Raw genomic sequence first — 21,894 nt, forward strand, 5'->3', positions numbered from 1 at the left:
GATCCGTGGTGATTTTGTTCCAGTTTCTTTGTAGAGTTGGTTGGAGGTGGGTGATGGGTTTCGGCTTGTTGTAGGTGAAGTGAACGCAGCTGTGGTCAGTCCAGAGGAGATCCGTAGTGTGGCTGAAGGAGACATGGTTGCTGGAGGTGAAGATGGGGTCGAGTGTGTGACCTGCGATGTGGGTGGGGGAAGTGACCAGTTGTTTAAGTCCGAGGTTGGCGAGGTTGTCTAAGAGGGTGGCGGTGTTGCGGTCGTTGATCTTTTCAAGGTGGAAGTTGAGGTCTCCCAGAAGGATGTAGTCTTTGGAGGGGAGCGCGTGTGGGGTGATGAAGTCCGTGATGTCTTCACTGAATTTTGCGCGGGGTCCTGGTGGTCTGTAGAGGAGGGTGCCTCTGAGAGTTGTCTTGGGGTCGATGTGGATCTGGAAGTGAAGGTGTTCGGAGTTAGCGAGGTTGGCGTCGGAGCTGGTAGAGATGCGGATGGATTTCTTATGGACGATAGCGATTCCTCCTCCTGTATGGTCGGTGCGGTCCTTGCGTGTGATCTTATAGTCATCAGGGATAGCGATGGCGATGTCAGGGGCGGATGAAGCGTTCATCCATGTTTCCGTTAGGAAGGCGACGTCAGGAGAGATGGTGTCTAGCAGGTTCCAAAGGTCAATGGCGTGCCTGTGGACCGAGCGGGTGTTGAGAAGGATGCATTGTAGGTGGTTGGGGTCGGGAATCTGTGGTGTGGTCGTAGCGGAGATGTTGTCGGTGCCGCTAAATTTGCAGGAGAAGCAGGAGAACGGTCCATGGGTGCGTCCAGGAGCGGCTTGAACGCAGTTGGGGGCGCGACCGGGGTTAAGGGCTAGGAGGGTGGCGGCATCGTAGGTAGTGCGGGGGGGCTGGGCAGCGCGAGGGGCAGGGGGTCTGGCGCTGGGCGCGGTTCAGGCGTGGACGGGCGTAGACGGGCTTACCTTTGGCGCACCTTCGGCGCGGATTGGGCGCGGTCGCTGCGCGTGAACGCTGCGCGCGGGAACTCCTGTCATATATGGAGAGTGGAGGGGGAGGGGCGAGGGCGTCTCAGCTGGGAGGCGGGGCGGGCACACGAGGACAACAACAAACAAAATGGAGGCGGAGGGGGGAGCAGAGCGGAGCGCTGGAGTCAAATGCGCTAACAGGCTACAACAGCAGAGGGCAATTACACAATCAAGCGCTAGCGAGGCAGAGCGCAAAATAAGCTACACAGCTGGCGAAATGTGACAAAAACAATTTCAAATTGCACAGTTTGACCAGTCAAGCGGAGCGGCGCTAGGATCTAAAGCACACAAGGAAATGGTATGAATTGCACAGTAAGCAGCTAAACACAGCAGCGCTACGATATAATTAACACAGCAGGCAATGAGAAAGCGTTTTTAAAGGCAAGTTAAGCAGTGCAGCGCGACTAATACCAGATGCCTGCAAGAGACACTGGGAGCGACCTCTCTGCCTGAAGCGAGGAGCGAGTCACAGCGAGTGTAGGGAGAGGAGCGCTATCTCTACTCTGTGGGAGGGCGTCTCAGCTGGGAGGCGGGGCGGGCACACGAGGACAACAACAAACAAAATGGAGGCGGAGGGGGGAGCAGAGCGGAGCGCTGGAGTCAAATGCGCTAACAGGCTACAACAGCAGAGGGCAATTACACAATCAAGCGCTAGCGAGGCAGAGCGCAAAATAAGCTACACAGCTGGCGAAATGTGACAAAAACAATTTCAAATTGCACAGTTTGACCAGTCAAGCGGAGCGGCGCTAGAATCTAAAGCACACAAGGAAATGGTATGAATTGCACAGTAAGCAGCTAAACACAGCAGCGCTACGATATAATTAACACAGCAGGCAATGAGAAAGCGTTTTTAAAGGCAAGTTAAGCAGTGCAGCGCGACTAATACCAGATGCCTGCAAGAGACACTGGGAGCGACCTCTCTGCCTGCACCTAGGGGATTTATTTCAGGGGATTAATTTTGCTTCATTTGAATTTCTGCAAAAGACTTATAAACTAGATCGGAGAGACTTCTTTAAATACCTTCAGCTCCGTAGCTTCTGTGAACAGAATTAAAAATGAATGAGATTATAGTAAACAAAATCGAGATTGTGGAAGCACTTAGATCAAGGGCTAAAATGGGGCTTCTTTATCAACTCTTTATAGCTAAAATGGAGGATGATTTAGAAGTATGTGAGAGGAAATGGACGATTAAAGGGTTGGAAGGGGTTAATTTTATAAGAAGCATTGACTTTGCAATGAATGTTCTTTTTAATGGTCCCCTAAAATCACAGCATTTTATGTCAATTTTTGGTTTATACTATACACCGGGGAAATTGGTTAAGTGGAATACAGGAAGGGGGACCAGCTGCAGTCGTTGTGGTTTATATGCGGCCGATGCCATTCACATGTTCTTCACTTGTGTTAAACTCTCTAAATTTATTAAAGACATAGAGGTTTTTATCACGGTCAATTTGGGTATACCAATACAAATCTCACCAACATTGGTGATACTGGGTTGTCAAGAGATTATGGTGAATGACTGGTCTCCCCCTGAGCAGGGATTTGTGTTTATTTGTATGGCCATCTTTCGTTTATGTATCACCTCCCAATGGCTGGATGAGTTACCGCCAACTTTTATTAATTGGCGAACTAGATTGCTTTTCACATATCATCTCGAGATGGCATTGTATAGAACTAAGGGTATTACAAGGAAAGAACAGGGGATTAAATAAGGCACCCCATTGCAATATGGATAGGTTCATAATTTTAAGAAACTTTGGAAGACATTTTATGATTCTTTCCACATATAGTCACAAACATCTATGTTGCAATGTAATAGTGAGGATTGCTCGTAAGACATCTTTAATTGGTGTAAATGTTTTGTAATGTTTATATTTGAAAGATGACTGTTTTTTTTCTTTTCTGTATGAGCTATATCAGGTATCTGTTTGCTGACAAACTTACCTTAAAAGGAGCGATCAGTGGAATGACAGCAATCAGTACATGGTCTATGTTCCAGCCGCAAGTAGAGGAAGTAAAGCCACCAGGTGTTGGCTAATTAGAAGGCAGCAATTAAGAGTAACAATGAAGCCAACAAATGTTAAGCAATGGGCAGGCTGCAAGCCCCTTGTTGTATACAATATCTCTCACAAGTGAGAGCACTTGCAGAGCACATGCTGTCGCAGGTGAGAGCAAAAACGAAATGCTCAAAAATTATTTAAAAGATTCTCATTAAATCACTGAAGTCACACTTTTTCATGAAATTTGTCACTGTCTACTGACCACTTAGCAGGTCACACTTCTAAAGCCCTTGCTTTTTTCATTTTCTTGCTTGAAGTATTTGAAAACATTATTTCACTGTTGTCAGGGCCTCTGGAACACTGCAATGAGTGGATGTACCACAGATATTAAACAGTAACCAGTGAGACATCAGAAGAAAAATCCAAATCAGATACCGTCTGCACCCTAAAGTAGAAAGAGGCCAGGGAAGCAATAGATGGTAGACAGTTTCATAGTGGAGAGTGGAACAACATACCTCAGACAGTAAGGAGTCAGAACAGGGGAGAAAAAAGTACACACAGCAGTTAGTAGGATGAAAGTATGGCGATAACCTATAAATTACTGCGCAGATCATTAAATACAGAAAGCGCTCTTTACAGAACTTGGGCAGTGAAGCATTGGAGGAGGCATTATGAAAGTCAGGGAATGGACTAGTGGTCTGGCAGCAGTATGTCCTGGAGCTCAACAATGTCATTAAAAGGTGCACTGCTTTTATGTATTTTCAAGTTGTTCAAGCTTTAAATAAAACCATACTAGGGTTCAACTATTGTGCAGTATCAGTTTGTCTCTTCACCTACCAGTTATCCGTCACCAGTGGTGGCAGAAGATGCATAATCCCCCAGGTGTCACAGTGCAATTTACCTGCACAGTATCATTCAATACAGTTTGAACCAGCCAATGTATTAAGAATGCAATGATGATGGCATGAAAACTATAAATTAATTTTCGAATTCTTCACTTAGCCCTCTGGACACCACCACAGATCTGAGGGAGGCAATAAAGGATTGTGCGAGGCACTTTGAGCCACCAACCAGCATTTAGCAAGCTAACCATGGGTCTTTCCAGACTCATGGCAGCTGTGATTTCTCCACTGTATGGTAGTGGCTCTGAAAGAGTTGGTGTCTGCAGAACAGTGGCTCTTTGTGCTCTCGCAGAGCAGAATGGCTAGTGTTGAGCAAGGACAGGGACATAGGCTCAGAGGATGAGAGCAGAAAGCCTGGTTTTGTGAGAGAGGATCAGAGGATGATACGGGATGGTAAAAAGGATGACGGGTATTTTAAAAAAAGTATTTTTGGGGGAGTGGCAGGATGCAGGTATTATATATAATTTTTTCTGGAGGATGGTGAGAAGGAGGTTGACAGACCATTATATATTTTCATTGAGAAAAAAAAAACAAGTTATGGTGTTGGCTTAAACCCGTGAAACCAGTGAAATTCGCCAGTCATGTTTTACAGTGCACACAACACAAACCATAAAGAACGCCCCCCACCATATTTTAGTTTTGCTGGATGGGTTTTTCCTGTGCCACTGTCATATCATTGTTTTGTGCATGGCTCACATTGTTAGTACACTGAATGCAACATAAAAAACCATACCAGGCAAACTTTAGGGGTTTTATACGTCTGAGATAGAACTTCTTTCTTTTTTTATCAGTGAATTTAATTGTGTTTTTTAATGATGTACTTAATTTCCAACCCTAGCTTCACAGCAGGGGTTGGGGAAAGTTCTCGGCGGGAGCCAGACCCTGTACGCAATAACTGCGGGAAGTCAACGGCTGCAGGCCAAAACATTTGGCTCTTCGCAGGGGAGCTGGGTGCAGGACTGGCCTGCAGCCCTGCCCTGTACCAAACTCACACAGTGCACATCTTTCGGCTGTGTGCAGCGGGGGCAGTGTGCATGAACTTGCATTTATATATTAGTTTTTAAGTTGGACATGATGCTTGCCCTAGATATGCAGACACTAAAAAACAAATCAGCTGATCCTAGCTGCCATTTAGGTCTCAGGGATCCTCAGATACACATTCTATTTCCCAGCTTCCATTTTACTCCTCTGTCAGCCTGCTCCCTTCAACTGGTCTCTGACAACTCAACTCTACCCCCTCAGCCCAAAACTTTAAAGTACTTTTTAGAAATATATCCTGAGCTCTTCTGCAGTGACAACCGCAAAGTCTTAAATAATAACCATATATAAAACCCACCTTCACATTTTCTTTAACACAGCCAAAGCCTTAGTCAACACACGTCATGAATAACGTTGACTACTATAAACAGCCTTCTGGTTGGATTGCCCCAGTGTTCTTTTCCCCCCCCCCCCAAATAAAGTCACAAATGCCACCTGAACACTCGTCAATATCACGAGGCACACAACCTTCACCCGCTATCGTCTTCAGGTTGGAAAGTTATCCTGCTCTTCAAAGGCATTCACAGTATTGCCTTAATTTATCTCACATAAAGCCTTAAGTTTTGCTTACAACAACCTTCTCACCCCAAACTTCATTGTGTCACGCAGAGATCCAACACTTTGACCACCATAAACCACCATTACTCTTCATTCTTCCAATATTGCCTTTAAGAACCTATTTGCTGTGACTTAAGGATCAATGTGACTGTGACCCTGACTCGTGTCTTGGCTTGCAACAACTAAACTCCACAAACTTGGAAGTCAAATGTACCATAGCTACACACTTTACAAATGTATAATATGTAATTAATGTCCTATATTTGTACAGCTCCTCACACATTTAATGGGTGGTTATACATACCTTTAAATGTATCCATCTAACAATAAAACTGTTTGTTTGCCAAGTATGGGCCACATCATTTCTGGTACAAATGATTCGGCAATCCAAAATCTACAATACATGTGCAGAAAGTAACTGATTGATGGGTCAAAAGCACGTGTCCAAAATGTATATATATATATATATATATATATATACACACACATGGCCAACAATTCATTTATGCCTCCACTTGCATACTATATAATTAGAAACACACAGATTTCAAAAAGCAGTATTTCAAAATGGTCACATTTATGATATCTGCTAGAGAGCAGTAATTATTTTGTCCTACTGGTAATAGAGACTGCCACTAATTTCCTGATTCAGCATTCAGGGATACATTTCTATCCCTGTTCAAAGAAGAGTTTGTCCAGCACCGAGTTTAGTTGCAATAACCAAACTACTGCAGGTTTACACAGACCAATTCTGCTGGATAAAACATGGAAAAACAGATCAGGCAAAAATGCCCAGTGAAATGGCAATACATATACATTTTGGCGCAATAAATACTCACATGGTAGGATTCACTTTGAGGTGAAGAAGTCAAATTAGGAGTTCTTCACCACATATTTAGGCTTATACAATATTTTGAAGCAAACGTACTTCGATATGACCGATTCAGTGAAGAGTCATTCAACAAGAAAGGCCGGGGACATAGTCTCATCCAAAGTAAATTTCATGATCAGTTAATATAAAGACAAATTAATTTTAGAGACTGTAAACACATTTTAGCACTAGTTATGAAAATCAACAGAACAATGTATTTACCTTTACAAAGCTCATTCTGATTGTGCACATTTTGGTGAGCTCATAGACTGCTTCAAATCCATGATTGACAGATTGAGCTAAAAGCTGAGCAAACTCTTGGTTGTTGAAAATCTTTAGACTGCACCCGCTTGGTATCTTGCATACAGTTGTAGGATGAAATCCATGATGAAAGTTACAGTTCCTGCTTTGCACAAATATGCTACTGTCACTGAGGCACTCAGCGTAGACCTCTCCTCCAACATAATAAAGGTGGACACCTTATAGACACAAAATTGTATTAAAGCATTTAATGGCATATTACAACACAACAATTAGCATAATAATACTGTATCAGTGGACACCAAATACCATGAGTTTGGTGTACACCTGGCTGAAAACCGAATAGCAGACTTTCAACATCAAATAAAACATAAAAAATAAACTATCAAAGCAATAAAGAAAGCAGTATTATTTTATCAGCGCAGCTTCAATAATGAATGTTTTTTCTTCTTTCTTGAATCAACATTTCAGAAACATCAGCTTTAAGCGCTCTGCTTTGAAAGTGTGACTGAAAATATTCAGCTGAAGCTCATTATCTGCCTCTTAGTCAACCTTCAGTGGAATACATATAAGAAAACAGAGTTAGTTGCTCTTCCATCCCGTATGCATAACTAAGGTGTTCCTTAGTAGCAGCTATCCCTATACTGCAAAATGATCCATTCTAAGGCCACAGAGAGGTTAGAGTGTAACACATAAAACAAAAGCACATAAATGTACGAGGGAGAAAAACTGTGTGGTAATACTGGATGCAAATCATGTTAACATTTTGAAAAGAACACTGGTAAAATACCAACAATATCAAGCTACATACGTTTGGGCGATGACCATTTATAATTTTGCTTCTGGTAATACTAGGTGAGTAACGTCTCAGGTACAGTATACTGATATAGGTGATAGTTTAGCTGTAAATAAAAGTATACATATTTACATTACAGTAGGATTGGGGAATGCGGGAAACATAGAAAGGGGGTAACTAAATTAAGGGCATTTAGAGGAAGTTTGAAGATAAAAAAGCGAAAATGGAAAACATATCTGGACAAAATTGGTGCTAGTAATAGAGGACGAGTAATTGAAAGAAGCAGAAGAGCACTGTAAAGCAGGGAGGGTCATGAACATGAGGTTTAAACTGGCCTATCAAAGGTTACATTGCTGCACATATTGGGTTAATATACCAGTCATGCAGCTAGGGCATAGACTGGTAAAGGTAAGATGAATTTGTACATGTTAGAAATGGGGTTTCAGAGTATACACCCGGTACAAGCAGGAGCCACCACTCTAGTCAGGGTAAGCTAGATACACGCTAAAAGATAACCTGCGCTCACCCTCTGGTAGTGTGGCACAGAGCAGTCAGGCTACTCTAAAGAGGAAATGTGTAAAGTATTTGTGCAACACACACACACACACACACACACACACTAAACACCCGAAAATACTCCACACCGGGTTAGAAAAATATATTCAATTTTTATGAGTAAAACAAGACCAAAACGATCAAAATCCAATAAGTAGAAACATGGTTCTGAATTTTCAAAGATTAAATCAAAATGTAGTGTTTAAAAATAAATAGTTCTTAAGAGTTACTTGAGGTGTTCACGCTGACCGCGATGGAGGGCAGGCCAGCTACAGGACTACCGCAGTTTCGGCAGGCGATGTGTCATCGTCCAGCCGCACAGTCCGTCGAAGCAATGTCATCGATCAGCTCCTACATCGAAAAGTAATGTGTCGGTTCCGATTGGGGCAAAGTAATCATTACATCGATTCTGAAGCTCATTTTCAAGGGCCCCGGACTGCATTGGCATCACTTGTGATGGCAGGATTCACAGATGACAGAGTCCAGGTACTCTTGCATGGTTTAACCCCTTCGACGCTGATGACGAGCTGGGCTCGTCATGAGGTAGCCTCCTGCTATGCTGATGACGAGCCCAGTTCGTCACGTAACATGCGCTTTCGCATATCTCAGCGTGCGAGCGGAATTCCGCCTGCACGCATGCGGTTAAGGAAGTCTTGGATGTCCCTGAGACTTCAGAACAGGAAGCAAGCCCTTGGAGTCACTCTGGGTTCAAGAACAATGGGTACAGGCCTTGTCCTCAGCGAACAGAGATCAGCAGGCAGCAGATCAAAGCAAAAAAGCACCCTCACCCCAGACATGTATTGGAGACAGGCTCCAGGCCCACAGAGTAGAGAAATGCCCACTTACTAAAAGACGGGATTCCCATGCTCACTATGCCACTGGCTTCAAGCTAGCCTGGCTGATGAGGGGAGAGACCCTGAAACTGGTCCCAGGTTGCTGGTTTCTGGTCTAGGGAGGACCTAGCCCGGCAGTTTGGACTGGACTACTCCCAAGGTGAGCAGGGTCCTGACAGATTTGCATATGGCTCGGTCAAAACTTGAAGGGCGAGCAAAAAAACATTGGTCTTAACCCAGATCTTTTACGGGAGGTGAATGTTTGATTTGTTCAGCATTCCATCGATCATCTGTACTTTCTAAAAGTGTTATTTCTAGAATAGTACATTTAAATCCAACTTTACCATTAAAGAGGATTTATCATTTCATGATATATAAAATGAATCAGCTCCACCTTCCTGATCAGGAACTACAGCTTAAAAGGAATTCCCAATGTTAACCTATGAGAGGAGTAGGCCTCACAGTAGTAAAAAACGAATTTAGGTGTTTGTCACTACTAGGGAAATTACTGCAAAACTTACCAGTCCATGTCCCACCCTGCACTATGGGCTACCTAAGGGATACCTTAAGGGTGCCTTATGTGAAAGAAATGTTTAAGGCTTGGCAAGTAGTTTTAAATGCCAAGTTGTAGTGGCAGTGACTGCACACACAGGCCCTGCAATTGTAGGCCTAAGATAGGGCTGAAAGGCTACATGTGTGGGTGGCACACTCAGTGCTGCATGCCCACTAGTAGCATGTAATTTACAAGCCCTATGTATATGGTACACCACTTTGCAAGGGACTAACCTAAATATGCCAATTGTGTATGCACCAATGTTACGATGTTTGGGGGAGAAGCACATGCACTTTAGCACTGGTCAGCGGTGGTAAAGTGTTCAGAGTCCGAAGGCCAACAAAAAGAATCAGCAAAAAGAAGGGGTAAGCAGGCAAAAGGTTTCGGGGAAGACCACCCTAAGGATGAGAGGTCTAACTGTACCTAGCTCTTTTTTTTTTGCTGACAACCATTTAAGTGCTGATAGCTGCAGATCGGGTGTCACTGGAGATACTGTCTGGATGCAATCTCTATTCATCAAAGCAACACCACCTTGTGGTCTGCCCTCACTGTGTAAGGTATGATGTATTACAATAAAAGTACATATTATCAAAACAGTTTAACAATTCCTCTTGAGAAGGGCAACAATTGTTCAGTTAAGCTTGAAAGACCATTCCTGCTCACAGAGCTTCACAGCCTGCGGCAAAATTGGGGTGTACCTGCAGCACAGCTGGCATTCCACCGATCTATCTTTGGATTTTCAGCACATTGCCTTGGAAATTAATTACAATTAAAATGTAGCTGCAGTAATTATCTTTGATCCAATGATGCCCTTCTGCTATCATAATCAGGCAGACTTCTGTGCAAACATTGGTAGTAGAGGTTTAAAATACGGTCTATAAAAGAAGCATAGCACTTTGTTCCCCACTGCTAAGATCTTCAGCTTAACTTGATATCAGTTTGACAATTCCTTCCACAACCTTAGAGTCCAAGGCATAGAACTTCAAATGGTCAAACTTTCAACTGTTGCAGACTGAAATGAGTCCATGAGGGAGGCTCCTTTTCAAATATGGTACATTTTCAATTTCTGTAAGCAGTTATTACACTGAGGAACATTTTGCCCTGCATCTCAACCAATCAAAGCACTCTTTGCCAGAGTAAGCATTTCTATTGTTTCATCGAACTTCCTGCATACCAAAACAATTGATTCTCCTGTTGTTATAAAGGCACTATAGTGCAAAACTACAATATGCACTGGCATAGCCAATGGAACTGGCATGAATGTGCTAATGCAGCAATGCACAAACATAAAGAAAGCTCACTTTTGAAGCACATAAATGAAGTTAAACCATCATACTTGTAAACCACTCATACTTCAAGAACACCCCTGCCTTTCACTCTTGTATACAAGAGAATTATAAGCAGAGCACCTCTTGAACATCTCCTTTTGCTAAAAAAAGAAAAATACTTGAGAACATGCAGAATATACAGTGTGTGGATTCAACACATTTGTTTTCATATTCCCTTTTGTAGTCAAATGATTTTTGCTAGTTTTCTATGAGCTAAATAAATATCTCAATGCAGGGTTACCTTCTGCATGATGGTGCTAGTCAGATTCGATCTGTGCCACCAATTGTATTAATTCTCACCTTGTTTTTTTAAATACATTTTATATGTGAATTGTTTTTTTAAGATGTACAACTGTATGTATTGTGTCACAACACAAATGTTTATAAATATTGTTGAATTGATGTCATTAAAATGAATGTTTTTAATATACTCTGTTTCCTGCCCGTTCCCTTTCTGACTTGTTTCCTTTGATCAATTGCCTAGGACGTTTTTCACTTATATGGTGCAAGTCATTACTACAGGCCAGAACACCTGGCGTTTAATCCAGAAGAACTAACATTTCTCCTCTTAAACTTAATTCATCTATAGGGTTCTTGTTTTTGATTCCATCACTGAATATTTCGAACAGAGACTCATTATTCATCTACGGGATTAAGGCATCAGCCTGGTGTGATATTCTCCTTCCTTCCCCTTTAAGACCTGTGTGTCTTTACCAATGTTCTTAGTTCTTAGAATCCTGTGCATGGATTCCTGATAAGAATCCTTGTCCTTGTCAGTTACTGTTGGCTGTTCGTGGATGAGGTTTATTAAACCCACCTTAACACTCATCAACGTCTATCATCTTTATTTATTGTAATTTCAACAACATTTTATTGGCGACGATCGGAAACTACCTCAACACAGCAACAAAGAAAAGAGAACCGACCTTGTCTCTCCTCCAGCGGCTGTTTTCTTGGCGAGGAAGCGAAGCGTTGACTTCACAGCGGCGGAATTCAACTTTTTATCATGGTGAGGAGAGCGGGAGGTTTATTAAAAAAGAAAAGAAACCGGGACTGTATAAAATTAATATAAAGGAACGACTTTTGTATAAGTTGAACGCGCGTGAGACTGAGCGCGTGAGGAGCTGCTGCCTCGCTCTGTTTACGTTCTACTGATGTCACTCACGCTGCTCATCATAAGACGTCATTCACGCTGCGCTTCAAAATAACCTGCGCTGCGTTCCAGCAAGACGTCTTTCACGCTGCACTTGATTTTCATTGTTTACGTCATCGGATTGTCTCTCGAACGTTGCGCAGCAGTTTTAAACGCGCGTCTAAGACAATGGGCTATTATTAGACCAAGAGTATTTTTTCTTATTGAGAGACCTTCTTTATGATGTATTTCAAGACCAATTTTTAACATTAAAGGAAAAGAAAGGGAAAATAAATATATATAAAAATAAAATTTCGAAGTGAGTTAAACTCTTTTAAAAAAAAAAAAAAAAAAAAAAGAAAGGGAAGAAGAAAGAAATTACTGGTGAAAAAAAAATACATTGAGGATTAAACCTGAGGAAAATATTTCTCAAATAAAAAAAAAAAAGCAAAATGTTACACAGCCTGCATTTTTTCTTAAAGTCCTGGTGAACCCAATGTAAAGTGGAAAAAATGGAAAAAAATATTTGCAAATTATGCAAGAGTTTGTGGAACAAACTTAAGTGCAGAAAGAAAACATTTGCTTCTTCTACATTGTCTTGGAGGTGAAGGTCAGGATGTTCTAGAACATTTACCTGATTTATCAGCTGCTGAACAAAGAAACTTGAATGAATATGAGATTGCCATTTTACAACTGGATAGGCACTACTTACCGAGACTCAGTACTATAATGGAAAGATACCATTTTGGCTTAAGGGAACAAAAAAAAGATGAAACGGTAGAAGAATATGTATCCTCTTTAAGAAAGTTGGCATCTTCCTGTAACTTTGGTCAAACGCTAGACGAAAGGATTCGTGATCAATTTGTTTTAAGGTGCGCACATGATGACATTAGGAAGGAACTCTGGTTGAAGGACGAACCTCCTCTCGAAGAAGTTCTTGTCATTGCGAAGCAAGTTGAACATATGACTAAATGTGTTGGGGAATTAGAGAAAGAGAAAGAGAAACCATCTACTTCTGAATCAAAAGATGAAGTTAAAGTTGATGAAACTATTTATCAGATCAAGAAACAAGAAGGCACAAGTTTACAAGAAAAGCAGAATATGTTATCTAACTCATCTGAATCTGCTTTGAATAACAAATTTTCTTGTTTTAGATGTGGTCAAGTTAGTCATTTAGCAAATTCACCTGTTTGTCCTGCTCTAAAAGTTATATGTAATTTATGCAATAAAAAAGGCCATTATGCTAAATTTTGCCGAACGAAGACATACAAAGGTGATGGCTCGAGGAGAAGATGGCCTCAACCTCAAGTAAGATCTATATGTTTTGAGGTGAATGATGATAAATCGGATCATCCTTCTTGTATGGTTAGAGTAGAAGATTCAATGAGTGATGATGAATTAATATTATTATTATTATTATTAATTTTAAATTTAATTCTTGCTCTAAAATAACGTTAATTGATGAGAAGCTGTTTAATGATTGTTTTTCAAGGAAAGTAAAAATGTTGAAATGTGATATCTTTCCTTTAGGATATAGTGAGAAACCAATTAGAATGTTAGGATACTTCATGGCTGAAATAGAATTAGGTTCTCACATTATTGTAGGAAAAGTGTATGTTTCAAAGAAAGGTGATGCGTTATTGGGGTGGTTGCATCAACGTCAACTTGGTGTTAAACTTGATCCTAATGCCACTTCTCAGGTTCAGATTCAAGAGGTGTCTGATTCTGTATCTAACAAGAGTGATGATAGTTTGTCAAATATTTTGGCAAAACGGTTCCCAAATGTTTTTAAAGAAGAATTAGGATGTTTGCGTGGTTACAAACATCATATTAAGTTGAAAGATAATGCTCTTCCTGTAGTAGCAAAAGTGAGAAGGATCCCTCTTATGGAGCAGGTTAAGGTTCAAGAAGAGTTAGATAAACTAGTAAAAAAATAACATCATCGAACCAGTTGAAGCAACTGAATGGCTTGCCCCCGTAGTTGTTGCTAAAAAACCAACTGGAGAAATTCGTCTATGCATAGATTTAAGATCGCTAAATCTGACGGCATTCATTACACCTATGGGTACCTTTAGGTTTAAGAGAATGCCTTTTGGTCTTGTTTCTGCGGCCTCAGTATTTCAACGAATCATGTCAAGAATTTTAAGAGGGTTGATTGGTGTTAAGTGTTATCAGGATGATCTATTGATTTATGGTAATAACATTCTTGAATATGATAGTCGTGTGTGTGCTGTTTTGAAACGTTTGCATGGGGCGGGAATGTCTCTAAAAAGGTCTAAATGCAAGTTCAGGGTACAGGAAGTTAACTATTTGGGACACTATCACTGGTAATGGTGTTTTTCCAAAGAAAGATTTGGTAGAGTCTATTGACATAGTGAAAGAACCTACTAGTAAGGAAGAACTTCTCTCGTTTCTAGGTATGGTTGAGTTCTATGGAAAATTTATTGCAAACTTTGCAGACAAGATTCATAATCTAAGGAGGTTGACTGTTAAGAATGTTGTTTTTGAGTGGTCGACAGAGTGCAGGAATGAATTTATACGCATTAAGAAAGAGTTAAATAAAGCTCCTTCTCTTCATGCGTTTGTACCAGCTCTTCCCACTATCTTATTTACGGATGCAAGTGACAAAGGATTAGGAGCTGTGCTTGTTCAGAAGAGAAATGGGAAAGATTTGCTGATTTGTTGTTCGTCACGTTGTCTTAAAGGTTCTGAGTGCAATTACTCTGTAATAGAGAAGGAGTCTCTTGCAATTTACTGGGCTTTGAGGAAGTTTAGAAATCTGATTTGGGGAACGAAAGTTTGAATTATGTCTGATCACAAGCCGTTAAGAGAGGTTTTTTCTAAAAAAGGTCTGGATGCCATATCTTCGAGAATCAGAAAATGGATTGTTTCCCTACAGGAATATGAATTTGAAGTTCAATATATTCCAGGGGTAGCTAATAAGTCAGCTGATTGTCTATCTAGGTTGGTTGATACTGAAAATTTTGAGATGGATGATTTATGTGAGTTGGAGGAATACACAAATGTGTGTGAGGTGACTGATGGTGCAATAAATGAATCTGAATGGAGGTTGGAGTTAGAGAAAGATGAGGACCTCTGCAAGGTTATTCTTTGTTTAAGGAACAATACTCGTTTGGGTAAGCCGTGGTTATTAGTCTCGGATGAACTTTCAGTGAGTAAAGGTTTGTTAACTAGGGGTACGAAACTTGTTCCTCCCAGTAGTCTAAGAAAGAAATTGTTGTCTCATGCTCATTGCGGTCACTTAGGCATTGTGAAAACAAAAGAGATCCTACGTATGCAATTCTGGTGGCCTGGCATGGACTTGGAAATAGAAAGGATGGTCAGGGATTGTGCGGAATGCTGTTCTAGTGACAAGATTTTAAAGACAAGACAATTGCCTATGGTTAAGAGAGCTTTACCAAGTCATCCCTGGGATGAAGTTGCTATTGACATTTTGGGTCCATTGTCTGGTGTTTCTGCTACTCCTTACCTTATTGTTCTAATTGATCTTTACTCTAGATGGATTGAAGTTTGTGCGGTCAGGGAGATTACCTCTGATTCTATCATTACATTTTTAGAGGGTTTGTTTAATAAAGAAAGTTTTCCTAATAGCTTGTTATCTGACAATGGACCACAATTCTGTTCATCTATATTTGCTGATTTTTTTAAAAAATGTGGTGTGATTCATAAAAGGTGTTCCCTATACCATCCGGAAAATAATGGTGCTGTTGAAAGAGTCAACAAGACTCTAAAAGAATCAATTCAACTAGCTCGGTCTTCTGGTTTGAATTGGAAGACAACTCTTCAGGACAGAATTAATACCTATCGTTTTGCCCCTCATTCTTCCACTGGGAGGTCTCCATTTGAGTTGTTCAAAGGGAGAGTTCCAAATACCCTGTGGTGTCCCGGTTGGATGTGTTTGAATAAAGGTTTGGTTCATAATGACATAGGGGAATGGAGAACCAGAGAGTTAGTTAAACAAACTGCTCGTAAGGAACACTTTGATAAAAAAAATGTGTGGGATATCAGGAGGTCAAAGTTGGTGATTTTGTAAAAATAAAGACTCCGGTTGGACGCAAACCGTGGTCGAAATACACTGATATAAGAGCTGTTGTTAAGATTTTTAAGAATGTTATTAAGACAGAAGATGGGAGGATCTGGAATAAGAGTCGTGTGGTTGTTGTTAATCCGAAATTGTCTCTTTCAGATGACTCTGTCTACAATGATGCCTCGTGTAGCAACTCTCATTTTGCTTCTAACAGTTCTTTTGACAGGTCCTTGCCTTCATACAAAAGGAGTCAAAGAACTCGCAAAGCTCCTAGTTATTTGAAAGACTATGTTTGAATATTCTCTTGTGGTTTTCCCATGTAGAGTTCATAGTGCTTCTGTTCTTTGTTTTCCTGCATTGCTTTTGACTGTATTTACTCATTGATATTTGGTCATTGTTTGCATGAAGTTTTCTGCTTATTTCTAGGATTTTTTTTTTGTATTACTGAAATCTCATTTTATGAACATTGTTCTTTATTTCTTTCATTTGTTATAATGTAAGGAAGGGAGATGTGTGATATTCTCCTTCCTTCCCCTTTAAGACCTGTGTGTCTTTACCAATGTTCTTAGTTCTTAAAATCCTGTGCATGGATTCCTGATAAGAATCCTTGTCCTTGTCAGTTACTGTTGGCTGTTCGTGGATGAGGTTTATTAAACCATCATCCACAGGAACACCATCCGCATCTCGACCAACACCGATGACACCCTCGCACCCGCCGAGCACCTTCACTTCCAGGTCCACATGAACCCCAAGACCACCCTCAGAGGCACCCTCATCTACAGACCCCCGGGACCACGCACACAATTCAGCGAAGACATCGCAGACTTCATCCGCCCGCACGCCCTCTGCTCCGCTGACTACATCCTCCTCGGGGACCTCAACTTCCACCTGGAGAACAACAACGACCGCAACACCACCACCCTGCTGGACAACCTCGCCAACCTCGGTCTCAAGCAGCTGGTGACCACCCCCACCCACTACGCCGGACACACACTCGACCCCGTCTTCTCATCCAGCAAGGACATCGCCTTCAGCCACGCCACCGGACTCCACTGGACGGATCACAGCTGCGTCCACTTCAGCTTCAGAAGGACCACGATCCACCACCACCAGCAACAGGTTGCACGCAGAAGCTGGAACAAGATCACAGCCGACCAACTCGCGACCTCCCTGAGCATGAACCCTCCCACCTGCACACCGAACCCAAGCCAGGCGGCCACCAACCTCACCAAGTGGATCAGCGACTGCGCAGACGACCTCGCCCCCCTGAGGACCCCGCCCAGCAGACCCGGCAGCAAGAAAGCCCCATGGTTCACCGACGAACTCAAGAACTCCAAGAAGAACGGCCGAGCCCTCGAGAGAACCTGGCGCAGAGACCCAACCCCGGACAACATGGCTGCCCTCAAGCTCGCCACCCGAAAGCACCACCAACTCATCCGCGCCACCAAGAAAACCGCATTTAAGGAACGACTGGACAAAAACGCACACAACAGCAAGGAACTCTTCAACATCGTCAAAGAACTCTCCAACCCCAACGCCGGAAACAACGACATCACCCCTTCGCAAGACCTCTGCAACTCCCTCGCCTCCTACTTCCACAACAAGATCGCGGACATACACAACAGCTTCAGCACTCAACCGACGCACGCCACGACCGAACCCCCGCCCCCCACCACCACACTCCGCGCCTGGACTCCGATCAACACCGAAGACACCATCCGCACGATGAACTCCATCCACTCCGGATCTCCGACCGACCCCTGCCCTCACCACGTCTTCAACAAGGCCGACGCTGTCATCGCACCCCACCTGCGGGACATCATCAACACCTCCTTCGACACCGCTACCTTCCCGGAGAGCTGGAAGCACGCCGATCTCAGCGCCCTACTCAAGAAGCCATCAGCCGACCCCACCGACCTCAAGAACTACCGCCCCATCTCGCTGCTCCCGTTTCCTGCAAAAGTCATTGAGAAGACCGTCAACAAGCAGCTGGCCGCCTTCCTCGAGACGAACGGATCCCTCGACCCCTCGCAGTCTGGCTTCCGGGCAAACCACAGCACCGAGACCGCCCTGATAGCAGCCACCGATGACATCCGTGCCCTGCTCGACAACGGAGAAACAGCGGCCCTCATCCTCCTAGACCTCTCCGTGGCCTTCGACACTGTCTGCCACCGTACCCTAGTACAGCGCCTCAGCAACGTCGGAGTCCAGGAGAAGGCACTGGAGTGGATCATCTCCTTCCTCGCCTGAAGAACACAGAGTCCGCCTCCCTCCGTTCAGATCGGAAGCCACCGAAGTCATCTGCGGCGTCCCTCAAGGCTCCTCGCTCAGTCCAACCCTCTTCAACGTCTACATGGGCCCCCTCTCAGACATCGCACGCCAGCACAACCTCAACATCATCTCCTACGCCGACGACACCCAGCTGATCCTCTCCCTCACCAACGACCCCGCCACCGCCAGAGACAACCTACACGAAGGGATGAAAGAGGTAGCCGAATGGATGAAGAACAGCCGCCTGAAACTTTACTCGGACAAGACGGAAGTCCTCATCCTGGGATCCTCACCCTCCGCCTGGGACGACTCCTGGTGGCTCCCAGCCCTGGGCATCGCACCCAAGCCAACCGACCACGCACGCAACCTGGGCTTCATCCTGGACTCCTCCCTCTCCATGACCAGACAAGTCAACGCCGTCTCCTCGTCGTGCTTCAACATCCTGCGCATGCTACGTAAGATCTTCCGGTGGATCCCCACCGAGACCAGGAAGACGGTCACCCAGGCCCTCGTCACCAGCCGTCTGGACTACGGCAACTCCCTCTACGCCGGTACCACCGCCAAACTCCAGAAGAGGCTCCAGCGGATCCAGAACGCCTCAGCACGTCTCATCCTGGACATCCCCCGTCGCAGCCACATCTCCGGACACCTGAGAGACCTGCACTGGCTCCCGGTCAACAAGAGAATCACCTTCCGACTCCTCACCCACGCACACAAAGCCCTACACAACCAAGGCCCGGGATACCTCAACAGCCGCCTCAACTTCTACGCTCCCAAACGCCAGCTTCGATCGACCAACAACGCCCTCGCCGCCGTCCCCCGCATCCGAAGAGCCACCACAGGAGGACGGTCCTTCTCCTACCTCGCCGCCAAGACATGGAACTCCCTCCCGACCCACCTCCGCCGGACCCAGGACCACCTCGCCTTCAGGTAGCAACTCAAGACCTGGCTGTTCGAGCAGTAGCGGACCCCCCCTCCCTAGCGCCTTGAGACCCTTTGGGTGAGTAGTGCGCTATAAAAATGCTGTGATTGATTGATTGATTGAAACCCACCTTAACACTCATCAACGTCTATCATCTTTATTTATTGTAATTTCAACAACATTTTACCTGGTCATACACTTATCACTCCACCCACGATTTCTCACTATCAACACATACACACACACACACACACACACATACACACACTGGTGTTAGGAAGCATTACAGGGCACACAAAATGTTAAGCATGTTCCACATAAGTGTGATGTTGGCGTTTTATCTTTTAATATTTGTCTAGCACTGAGGAAACAAAGGCACCCACATGCACTCTTCTTTCTACTTTGTGGGTGCACAACATTCTGTTTATCCTTTGTTCTATTTCACTCATTGGTCTTGAATGGCACCGTCAGCTGGCTTTCAATACTGCAAGATTGCATCATCTAGGTTTATTTTCATTATTTACTTCATAATTATGTACTTTCTTGATAAAAGTCTGTATCATACTTAACACGTGCCCGCTGTTTATTGTAAGAAACTTTCTGAACACTGGAAATACAAAGGCTGCTAGTTGTGTATAATTGCTGAGAATTGGAAGCCTGAAGAATAAAAATCTGGAAGGCAAACATTTTTTGACTGGCTGTCCATGCAAAAGAGTGCCAGTTTTGCTTTTACTGTTTGAGAATGCTCTAGTGTTATCGTATAGTTATAATTTGGCCGTAACCTTCGGCACATAGGGCACCTACTGGCTAGCAAGATGTTGAACGCAGTTTGAAGCACTTAATGCACACTACGAGCCACCCAATGATTGTTGTATTGACATACAAACCCTGGATTTGTGTGATTATTTTGAGCCATTGCTACCTTTGCATATTGTATGGTTAGAATAATTTGTGGCTGTCAGCACTCTCTAATAGTGGGGTTATACATATTCACAAACTCACTTAGCCCCACTCAATAGACTACCTTCAATGATGACAGGGAGAAATCCATGAATGAGCTTTTCCAGCAGGGAAATATTGACCACAATCCCATGACAAAGCAGAGTAACACAAAGGAGGGCTTGAAACAAACATTTCAAAAGCAAGAACGTCTCTAAAAAGAAGAATTGTTTCAATGGTGGGATACAGCTACCATTAAAAAGTATGCGGAAAATAAGCAGATACCTTGGGGACTAAGCACAGTGATTTTCCCTACATTGGATAATTTGAGGGATAACGTAATGATGGTATGGGAACAGTTGCTGAATAATTATTCCTAGGGTATGATGGACATCCTCAAACAACACGCAGAACGTCACAGAGACAATTTGTTACAAGTGATGGTGAATTTGGAAAAAGATCGAAATCTCATGCTGCCAGAAGCAATAAATAAGAATGATAAAATCCTTAAGGATGTCTCACCCAACTACCACTTGTACATCAAGGATAAGAAACTACGCAAAATAAAGAGAGAGGAGAATGATTACAATAATGGAAGAGTATATACTTATGCTGATAAATTTGATGATATAAAAATTGTATGTTCTTTGGACAGACAGAAAGCTACTCTCACAGATCGGTCTGTATGGGATTCCGATTTATCAATATAGCCAAGGGCATCAGTGAGGGTTCTTCAACAAGCAGGTATGATACACCATTAGGAGGAAACTCAGCCTCTTGTTCTTAGTGGCAGCAGAAACATTCCATGTAGGTACCTGGGTCAATTTAAAAGGGAGAGGGGGATGGCCATCAGATAAGCGCTGAGAAATCAGAAGAATTGAGAATTATTCTGACCTGCTTTTATCAAATTCTATTTATTGAGTTTTAGTCACAGATTACAAACAGTGCATGAGAACAAGAACCATAGTACATTCAGATTTTCTTCACATGGGGAACAGTCCAATCTTTAGCTAGCTAGTATATAGTCACAGTTTCACATTACATTATGAACGACTCCTGTGAACCAACTCTGAAAGGAGAGCTTTGCACTATTCCAGAAAAAAAACTCCATTACCCGCACTATGAAACAAGCACAAAGCCCCCTTTAAAGGCTTCTGGAATGGTTGAACGCTTTCGTTATTAGAACAACTAACACCCGAATGGGTAAATAAAGTATCATGAGAACAGCAAAGGAAAAGAGAAAAGGAAAAAAAACCAATAAAAAGAACCATTAACAATCGTACCCAGGGAGCCTCACAAAGTAGTGTACTGATGTGTGGGGGGTGTCGAGCGGGAGCCCCCGCAACCAGCACGGGGGGATCCACAGCTAAGGCAAGGATCCCGGGGGATCCAACCTCGGGAGGAAGGGGACCACAGCTAAATCAAGAAGAGATGCAACACCCTTAATCTCGGGCTGCAAGCAAATAGGGGGAGACCCTCCCAAAGGTAGCCCACTAAAGGGCAGCAAATATAGTCGATGCTCTTGCCGGAATCTTCAGCTATGTCCGACAGGCTTTCTAGAGCCAGTGCACACCACGAACAGGCATGCCAGTGGGGGAATGAGGGAGCCTCTGGCTTCTTCCGGCTGGAGCCAGATGGCTGCTCCCAGGCAAAGCCACATGATGGCCCTATACCCATAAGTCTGGTACTTGAGCAATGGGTCACGGACACCCAGTAGGATGTGTTCCATAGAGTGAACAATCTGGTACCCCAGGATGAGCCTTATTTGGGGCAAAATCACTTTCCAGAAGGTCTGTATGGACGGGCAATCCTACCATATATGTTGAAAGTCCCCCAGGAGGCCGCACCCACGCCAGCACCGGTCAG

General features: G+C 43.4%; 1 protein-coding gene across 3 annotated transcripts in view; it reads right to left on the reverse strand.

The window, feature by feature from the left end:
- Window positions 1-21,894, reverse strand: part of SMAD5 (SMAD family member 5) — a 138,258-nt gene that overhangs the window by 14,416 nt on the left and 101,948 nt on the right. For all 3 annotated transcript variants that reach the window (XM_078653222.1, XM_078653224.1, XM_078653223.1), the window contains exon 6: window positions 6,613-6,869. In XM_078653222.1, coding sequence (XP_078509348.1) covers window positions 6,613-6,869 — 257 coding nt within the window. The remainder of the gene's footprint in view (window positions 1-6,612; window positions 6,870-21,894) is intronic.

This window comes from Lissotriton helveticus, chromosome 7 (genome assembly GCF_964261635.1).
Source record: "Lissotriton helveticus chromosome 7, aLisHel1.1, whole genome shotgun sequence".
NCBI classification, from domain to species: Eukaryota; Metazoa; Chordata; class Amphibia; order Caudata; family Salamandridae; genus Lissotriton; species Lissotriton helveticus.